Below are 9,663 nucleotides of genomic sequence, written 5' to 3'. Positions count from 1 at the left end.
TGGGCCGTGCTGTACCAGTGTAACCTGCCCCTTGTACCACAGCGCTGCTTGTGCGGCCCCTGGAGAAGGAGCCCACGGTGGCCCAGATGCTGCGCATAATGCAACTCCTGTCACGGATTGAGGAAGGCGAGAACCTCGGTGGGTCCCCAACCCTCCCAGCAAGGTCCTGGGGAAACCCCCGCGTTGGCTTGCAGCCCACTCCCCCAGCTGGAGTGTGCTCTGTCCTGTGGCTGTGTTCCTGCCGCTCCCAGGAGCTGTGTTTCTGCACAGAGCAGAGGTTGGGGCTGAAGTTGTTAAGCTGTAGGGGTTTCCCCTGAGGGTGAGGGGCCAGAGAGCATGGCTGTTCATGTCTGTGTTGCGGTGTTATAGCAGGTGAAAGGCTGTTGCCCTAAGCCAAGAGCAGTGTGCTCGAAGTCAAGCTCCAGGGCTGTCCTGCTATCTGAACGCACCCCTCACAGCTTCTGAAATATTCCCCCTGGATCAGTTATTTGTAATCAAGCAGTGCTTCTGTAGCTTTTTGTGCTTGCAGGGGGATCTTGCAGTTTAGACACTCAGCAGTCAGCCTGCTGTTCCCTCTCATCTTCATCCTCAGTAGCTGTAGAATTTTTAGTCACACTGAGGAAATCAAGTAACTAGCGCTCTGTAAGGCATTGCTGTGAGCGCCTCGCAAACCAACAGCTGTGGATTCTTGCAGATTGCACCTTCGATAAAGAGTCAGAGCTCACCCCTCTTGAATCGGCGATCGGTGTCCTGGAGCTCATTCAGAGAGAATTCTCTGTGGCTGAGAAGACAATGGAAACTGTTCAGAAAATGGTGAAGGAAGCTGTAAGACCCTTTTTCTTTTTCAATAAATACTCTCCCCATCTTTTGTCTGAGAAAAGTCTTGCATAAAAGACAGTGGGAATCGCCTCACGTGTAGAATACCGTTGTTAGTACTGACTTGGCCGCAGATGCATATCTTCAGTGTATGTGCTGCTTCATCAGTTAACGTAGAAGTTGTTTCTCTGTGTAAGTTGGTATTAAGGTGTTATCTGTGTGCTGTGCTTGATTATGATACATGCTTTTCCAAAGCTGATCCAGAAACTATGGTCAGTTCAGTGTCAGCAGAGAAACTGGTATTTGTTTTCTTCCATAGGCTGTTATTGTCTGCATCAAAAACAGAGAGTTTGATAAAGCTTCAAAAATTGTCAAGAGGCATATGGGGAAGGAGCCCAGAAGCCAGGTGAGTCTGTGCCAGAATGAAAGGTGGCTGTCTGAGGACTGTGCGGTAAGTCTTACAGGGTATTGGGGAGCAGGGATATTTGAGGATGGTCTGGTATGTCCTATGGCATATGGGCGGGGCAGGGCACTAATGACCAGAATCGCAGGCATAAGAGGTTTCCCTGAGAACTGTGTCTCTTAGGGAAACCTGAACAAGAAGGAAGGGTAAGGGTGCCAAAATGGAAAGAGTCCTCCTTGAATGATGAACCCTCAGTGTTATGTATTTCTAAAGCATATCAATCGTCACTTTGGAGCTCCGTTACTCACGTTCCCTCATGTATCTTCATGGGTCTTCCAGGCATCAACATTAATCCTTTGCCTCGAGGCAAACTCAAGCTTGCTTTTAGAGCATGAGTTCGTAAGGGCTGAGTCTGAAAGCAGAAGGAGTCCCTGTTCCTATTTCTGTAGGTGGTGTAGTGTCTTGAGCACTGGAAGCAAGTAGTCAGAATTGCTGAAACAAGATGGCTCTCCCATTCCTTTGGCCTTTTCCCAACCTTATGTCTGTGTAAATTCATTGGGCCTGTAGAATGTCAAATGGGAAAGGCCCAGTCCTCACCTACAGCCTAGCTCCTGCAGTTCTCATTTATACCCTTGTATTTAGACCATTCTTGTCTCTCCTCTAGAAAAAGAGGAACGAGTTGCTGACTGTCATCCGGGAGAAGAATTTCACTCATCCAGTAGTCAAAAACTTCTCTTACAAGAACTTCCAGCAGAGCGTGTTTCAGTTCCTGAAAACCTATGTGGATGATTCGGAGCCACTGCTGCTAACAGTACGTGTCTGCCCTGCTTACCTGGCTTCCCATCCTGCGCGTGCTTCTGCCTGACCAAGGGGCAGCAGGAGAATGGCATGTGATGCAGATTTCACAAGGCAGTGAAATACAGTGATTTGGCTTCTACGTGCCTTCAGTGCCAGTAATGAGTTGGAGCTTAGGTGCCTAATTAACAGTGGATTGAATCCAAAATACTTTAAATTCAGTCCATTCCTAAAAGTTTTATATAGTTGAACACACGTTTCAATCCATGTAACAAGTTTTAGTTGATAGACATGAACTCTGTACATGGTGCTGACTGAACTACAAAGTATCCCCCTTTGGGAGGGGATAAAATCTTTATAATGGTTATGTGCTTTTTCTCTGTCCAAGATAATGAAAAAGACTTTGAATTCAGAACATGCTGAAGAACCAAAATGCTCATCGGTGACTCCCGAGTCTGCAAATGGGCCAAAGGACCAGGCAGAGGCTCCAGAGCCCTCAGGAAGGGCAAAGGGCCCAGAAGGAGCTCCAGAGCCTGCAGAAACAGCAAAAGACCCAGAGGGAGCTCCCAGCCCTGCCAAAAGGGCAGACGACTTCGCAGCAGCTCCTGAGCCTATGGAAGGAGCTGGTGACTCTGCCACAGCTCCTGAGCCTATGGAAGGAACTACTGACCCAGCAGCAACTCCTGAGCATCTAACAGCAGCGGTTAATAGCTTGGAAGATGCTTCAGAGCCTATGGAAATATCTAAAGAACCAGCAGCAGCAACTCCAGAACTTCCAGGAGTGTCCTTCAGGGACTCGGAAAGGTGGGCAGAGGAATCTGGCCCTGCATTGAGGATGAAGTGTGGAAGCAGTTCTCTTCCAAGGGGTAGTTTGCTCTGTCCAGGCAGCTCTTAATTCCCTGAATGCCAGCCCAAGCAGGTCTGCCCAAGCAAGCCCCAAAGGCTATCGGTGTAAGACTTCTGTCTGGATCACAGTACAAATGTTAAGGTGGTTTGTTTTTATTCTGAAGATATGCAGTACTTCTGTAAACTAGCGGGGGTGGGCAGCGGCTGCCAGAAGGTTGGCTCTCATGAAGCAGCGTTTGGTGTCCATATCGTTCAGCCCTTAGTCAGGAGTAGCAGGGCATCCAGTGGAGCGTGGGCCTGTTCTCTCAAGACCTGCTTCCCCGGCACACCGCACCGATTAGAAGGAGGGTGGACAAAAGTGTTGGGAATGTCCTCTTCAATAGATTTTATTTGCACCCTAAAGTCAGTTGTTGAGGGTCGTACCGTAGGGGAAAAGCCTTATTTCAGTGAAGTGGAGTCACCTTGGTGATATCTTTACAACCTGCTCAGTTCTGTTTATTTTGTAGGCAGCCCTCTGGAACTGTAACCACGTATGGGATTTCTGTTCTGAGAGAAGCTTTCAAGATCCTGTCGGACTCCCAGGATTCTGATGCACTCTTCACCAAACTGGACGAAACAGACTTTTCTTTCCCCAAGCAACTGTCTCCTTCTGTATCCCACAGAACCAAGAGACGGAAAGAAGAGGAGAATCAAGATTCTGAGATCTCAGACCCTCCTGAAATATCCCATAAGGGCAAACGCTTGTTGACCATAAGCAAACTGGTCATGGAGCAAGACAGCCAGTACAGCGAGTCGAGTGAGAGCCCAGACTCTTCCCAGGAGCCAGTTGTATCTTCTGCTTCCAGACCTGTTCAGAAATTGCATGACCAGCCTGTATCTACTAAGAGTGCCAAGTATGGAGCCCATCTCTTGTGGTATATTCTAATCTGCACCCGATCTTTTGACTTGCAGCTGACATTGGTAGCATGAAGAACAAAAACCTTTATCTTTAATTTGAGATAAGTATACTGACCGTCCTTGTCCGCTAGCATATGTGGAACTGGGTATAAAGTAAATGCTCTGTTGTCTTTACTGTTTGGCTAATGGAGAGGAGAAAATGATCCAGCTTCCACTGGCAGTGAGTCAGAGGTACTGCAGTTAGTATTGGTAGGTGATTCCAGCGTGCGTATCACAGGCAACGCATGTTTCTCCGCACTTTGGTTAATGATGCTGAAGCTGGAAAGAGTTCGTAGGTGCATCTTGTGGAACAGATTAAACTCTCCACTTCTTGAGAAATACAACACTGACCTCACTTAAGCTCTTTCTTCCTGAAACCTGTGTTGGTTAAGAAACTCCTAGTTGTAGCTTTCTGACTGTTTCCTCAGTATGAGTTATCACTTACCTTGCGGCTGAAATGACTGCAGTAAGAGGTAGAGGTATGTTAGGGTTTTTTCCTTTTTATAAGGGTTTCTCGCAGAAAACGGCAAAGTAGGCTTACCCGCAGAAGTCTAAAATTAACACTGATAGGAGACTTAAGCTAGGAGTGTTATGATTATCTCCTGTAGGCTGTAACAAGGTTGTAACAGAGCTTCCTGCTTAAATGTCTGAGTTGCTCTTTTGCTTAGTGAAGTTGCATAGCAGCCAGCAATAATGGTGTTTTGGATCCCCAGGAGTGAAATCGCGAGGATTGAAGAGAGCTTGATATGTTTGAAAAGATAGCTAGAAGACAATTTCCCTTAGTTCCTGGCTTAAGAATGTCAAGAACAGAAAGGTTTGGTTTTGAAGGGCGGGCAATAAAGATCTCAGTGTAGCTTGGCTGCTCTGGAGATGGATTGTCTTTCTCTGAAGCGCGGGAGTGCGGCTGTGAGTAGAGGCATGCTGCAGTGCAGCTGGCATCCATGCAAACAGTGGTGAAATCTCTCAGACGCCTTGCTGGTGTGTCTCGCTCGGCATTAAACTAATTGTCAGAGATGATGCTGAGAAGAGATTTCTACCCCTGCTGTTGTCCGCTTCCTAGAGTCATCTGGGAATTTTAGTTAATACATTTCCTACTCTTTCAAGGACTTGCGAGTGGTGACGCTTGTTCTCTCTTGTTTTTTTCCGGTAGTACATTGCAGCTGACATTGCTGTCCCTAGAATATATCTTGAGTTTATTTTGAGGGTGCTGGGGAATGTTCTGGGGATAGGATGATGGTTTGTGAACACTTGCTGTGGCTGACTGCCCTGGGAAGAGGCTGGACTCCCATGACTCAGGTGTGATGCCGTCCCCTCCTGCGCTGGGTGCCTAAAGCCCGTAGTGGGACTGCTGCCGCATGGCTGATGCTGGCTTGAGCAGTTCTCGAGCTTCAGCCCTGCCACTGAGCAAGCTGGTTTCCAGTTCACCTGGAAGGTGATTTATTGGCTGTGCTGCTTGCATGGATGTTTTTTTCTTGAAGCCTTTAAGTGTCAGGACTCGTGGTAGCAGTGGTGCTTAATGATATCTGGAAATCTGATCCTGTGCATCTCTGCTGGTAGCTGGTTCTCAGATCTTTATGTGCAAGAAAGAGGCGCTCAACAGTGCAACTTCAAGTAAGAATAGAGAACAGTTATTTTCCTGTAATCACAAATGGCTTCAGTTATATTGGATGAGACAGCCAGGGGTGAACCTTTTGAAGTTGGGTTTTTTTTTTAACACAGTTAATTTCGTCTCACAAGTTTGTGCTTGAGGATTGCAAGTATTGGGCCACTTGATCCCATAGAGAGGCCTCTAGCTTGGTTGACCTCAGTAGCGTTAGTAGCGAAACAGTAAGAATTAAATGCTTCTTGGGAGGGCTAAAGATTTTCCCCCGAGTTGTTGGCAAGTCTGTGCCGTGCACGAAGGCCTGGGAAGTCCAGCTGTGTGTGTCTGTTTTCTCTAAGTGCTTAATTTGTAGTTAATGCCCAGTCACTTGTTTTTGCAAATGCTGGCTACACAATACAATACTCCGTGTGTATTTGAGTACATATTGCACGCTGTACCTTCAGATAAGGGTTTCTAAGGATTCATCCCCACCCCGAGGGGAGTGGAGGAGGTGGTGTGTTTTCTCTGCACTGTGTGCTCATCACAGGCTTGCCTGCTCTGCTCCAGGTGTCCCTGCACCTTCTCCCCCTAAAACATTCTCCCTAGCCAGTAGCCGAAATAAATGGTTGCCTGCTTTCAGGTCCTTCCAAGGAAGGTGGAACAGCTCGTATGGCGAAGAAGAAAAAGACAGTTGGAGTGAGGAGGATGAGCTCTTCTCAGATGCAGGTAAGAACAGAGCCCCTGTTGCAGGTGTTAATTGATGATAATCCTGGCTTTTTCGGGCTCATTCACGGGTGTCTTACCTTCTGCGTGACTGAATTTTGCAACCAGAAATCCTAAAAGCCCAAGAAAATAGGTATCTGTCCAAGTCTCAGATATTTGTTCTTTGTACCTCTGACCTGAAATGCATGCCAAAAACTCCTGTTCAGGTGTCAGACTAATCATGCTTAGCTTACAGGATGTAAGTGTGGGAATTGCAGCTCTTGCCCTGTTCCCACTTTAGTGCCATGAAATAAAGGTTAAGTTTACCTTTTCAGCCAGATCAATTTTCCAGTCCAGGTCCCTTTGCAGCTAGATACGCAGCTTAGCTGGTGAAAAGGAGTGGACAGTGGATGTCTGAGTCCAGCCTCAATGTACAGCGTAGCCATATCCTGGGTGGATGCCCCTGTTCTTGACGTATTGGCTAGTTCAAAACAAAACAACTACTTTTCCAACAAATCTTACTGGAAAGCTTTCACATACAGTGATGGGGGCTTGAAACGGAAAGGCTGTGCATGCTGTAGCTGCAGAAAAGGGAAGGATGAAGGAATTTGGTTTTATTGTCTGTCACAGGATGTACTCATTGTAGGCTGGCTGCATTGTACAGCAGTCTCTCGAGGAGGTCTGAGTTATCGTGAAATGTAATCCTCTTGCCTTGTTTTTCAGCATCATTTGGTACAAACAGCCACAACGTTACAGTTTTCGGTTCCAAGAAACAGGTAATGTTTTCACCAAGACCCAAAATCAGGACATGTCTGTATAGAAAAACAAGCTATCGGACAACTTGAAATATGTTGGTGAGGATACTCTGCTGCTCAGACCACTTCCTCAGTGGCCTGCAGTTCACTACGGCAGGGGGAGCTGCTGCAGTGCTTTAAGCGAAGCACCAGAGGCTGGGTTGGAGAGTGATGCTTCCTGAGGCCGGTGCTTGCAATATCCAGGCTTGATCCAGGTCGTGCAGGTCTTCACATTCGCAGAGCTAGCTGGAATTTCTCTGTTAAACAGCCCAGTTTAGTAGTTGGCTAAAGTTATGCATCTCCCACACGCCAGGCACTGGGTATGTGCATGAAATCCCTTTTTGATGGTTCAGGGCTAGGTTTGCTGTGCTCCCCACATGCTGGAGAGATTCAGCATCTTTGTTCGGGTGAGGGACATGCGTACGGCAGCTGTTACCTGGGAAGAGGTCCCATGTTTGGCACTACTAGGAACTCTCACCCTTGTAGGAAGATAGCTGCCGGCTCTTGTGCTACTGTACACTGTGTAGCACTTTGTTCCCTGTAACCTCTTTCCTCAATTATTCCATGTTTTGCCTCTAAAATTCAGGGGACCTGCAGACCTGAACTTGCAGATTCCCCCCCCGACTTGTATGCTGTTACGCAGGACATAGGCAGGGGGTACTATGTGTATCGGACACTTGCTGTTGCATCAAAGGTAACCCCTCTTTTGTGGGATCAGTATTTTGCTTTGGGAAGCAGAACTGCTCCTGAGCTTGTGCTGGAGCTTAGCGCTTCTCTTATTTGTAACAGTTATGAGAGCACATCTACAATGAGGCAATTACTGAGTGCCGTGTGTGCTGCTGACAGGATGTCTCTGCCCTTCCTCCATGTTCCTAGCACAGATGATACAGGGAAGCTAACATGCTAGGAAGGAGTTACAGGACGTTCGCTGCCAAAGGCAGCTCCTCCCTGAAACTGCACTCTGTACTCACAGAGCACTGCTTATCTGCTCTGTTGTAGAAATGGACAATACAGGAGAGTGAGTGGATCAAAGAGGGAGTGAAGAAGTTTGGAGAAGGCAGATGGAAGGCCATTTGCCAGAAATATCCCTTCCAGAACCGCACGGCAGTGATGATCAAGGATCGCTGGCGGACCATGAAAAAGCTGGGAATCCTCTGAAGTTGGGAACCACGAGACCACCTGTGCAAAAACCTTCTTATTTTCCTTTTGAAAGATGGACCGGAGCAATAGTAGTGGGGAGGCTGCTGTGCTCGTCCCTAAGGTGTGTTTGGGCTAGCGTGGCAAGCCCCTCTGGCTCGTGGTAGACGAGCCTGCTGCAGCAGGCAGAAACCACATCTGACAAGAACTGAGGAGCCTTCTGTCTTGAGTTGTAGCTGCGAGATTTAGGTCTTGAAGCTGCGCAGCCTGATTGCACATGCTCGGAAAGGGCCTGGATCGGGACTTCCTTTTCCACCTGACCACTGCAGCCTTTGGAGAATGAATCCCAACCTGATGGACTGCTGAAATGACAGTTTTCTCTGCTCACATGCTGTCAAATGGCACAATAATCCCATCACTGGCTATTTTTATGTGTTTTAATTGTCTAAACTGTGAATTGTTTGTTTCATCTTTTTGCACTCAGTCCCTAGCGGGACAGAGAGGCAGCACATAGTCCCAGAGCTTCTGGGGAGAAGAGATTTAGGTAAGGTGATCTGCTTTGATTTTTTCCCACCCCCCCACTCTTTTTTTTTCTGCTTTGTACATGGCTAGTCTGCGAGTGGGAATTTCTCCCTGCCAGCTTTGAGGCTTTAAAAACATTTTTTTGTTTCAGTACTTAAATGTTGGCTGTTGCCATGTTAAAAGTTCCCGTGCTTAATGATTTTGGTCATGTCTTACTGGCAATTCTCCTTCCTGGTAACATCCTCCTCCTGTGTGCAGTCCCTGCAAGCGTATGAGCTCCAAGGGTGCTGCGAGTTTCCTGCCCTCAGGTGCCAAAGCCAGAGTCCATGTCTGAGAGGTCTTCTGTAAAATAAAGTTCCTTTCTTGTTGGATATCGAGAGTTGTAATAAGTGTGAACTTGTACCTCACGGGTGGAAATGCAGCAGTTTGGGGCGCTGCCTGCTTACTGCCCCACTGGGGCACGCACCACCGCATCCCCCTTTGGGCTCCCCCTTTGCCTCCTGAGCCGGCTGGGGGTGTTGCGTCGGCAGCTGTTTGGGGTGCAACAGCGATGCCCTGAAGGTATGAGGTGCTGCTGCATTGGGGTAGGCATGAAGCAGAAGCTTCTGCACTAATTTCTGTTGAAGTCAAAGGGCAGGGGAGGTATGGGGGTGTTTTCTAAAAGCAGCCTCTTTTGGCTGTGCTCCTGCAGAGCCAGGGCTGGGTAGAAGTCTGTTGGGAAACACCTGCTTCCCTGCTGTCCTTCAGCAGCTGCTGGAACGAGCTTCCCCTGTCACCTGGCTGTGGCTGTGCGTTTCCCTCCCCTTCAGCTTGTAAAAGCCATTCCCTGGGGTCTGAGGAGCTTGATGTGAGCTGCAAACTGGACCAGTAATTGCCAGTGCGAGGCAGCGCCTGGTTGTTGTGCCCAGCTGGAAGGAAACTTGTTCACACTGAGCGGGGCTGAGCCTATTCTCCCCTTCTCTGCACCAGGCTCTTGCCCTTGGCTGTGCAGGGAGGGTGTTGCAGCCCAAGGCAAACTGCCAGTGTGCCAGACAGCAACCATGGGGGAACGATGTTTGGTCAGCCTGGGTAGGGCTGTGTAAGTTTCTTGGAGTAAGGCACTTCTCCTGCTTAATTTGCTTGTTCAGCAG

At 48.2% G+C, this 9,663-nt stretch overlaps 1 protein-coding gene across 1 annotated transcript; it reads left to right on the top strand.

Moving 5' to 3' along the window:
- Positions 1-42: 42 nt before the first annotated feature.
- Positions 43-8,032, top strand: TERF2 (telomeric repeat binding factor 2; the record flags this gene model as incomplete). The annotated part of the gene is made up of 9 exons (XM_010295377.1): positions 43-138; positions 695-825; positions 1,136-1,222; positions 1,884-2,030; positions 2,403-2,818; positions 3,367-3,753; positions 6,019-6,104; positions 6,804-6,856; positions 7,874-8,032. Coding segments are annotated over 9 exons (1,562 nt in total), but the record flags the coding sequence as incomplete, so codon positions are not given.
- Positions 8,033-9,663: the final 1,631 nt, after the last annotated feature.

This window comes from Phaethon lepturus, unplaced genomic scaffold (genome assembly GCF_000687285.1).
Source record: "Phaethon lepturus isolate BGI_N335 unplaced genomic scaffold, ASM68728v1 scaffold31309, whole genome shotgun sequence".
Taxonomy (NCBI): domain Eukaryota; kingdom Metazoa; phylum Chordata; class Aves; order Phaethontiformes; family Phaethontidae; genus Phaethon; species Phaethon lepturus.
This window is presented reverse-complemented; position numbering and strand designations above follow the sequence as displayed.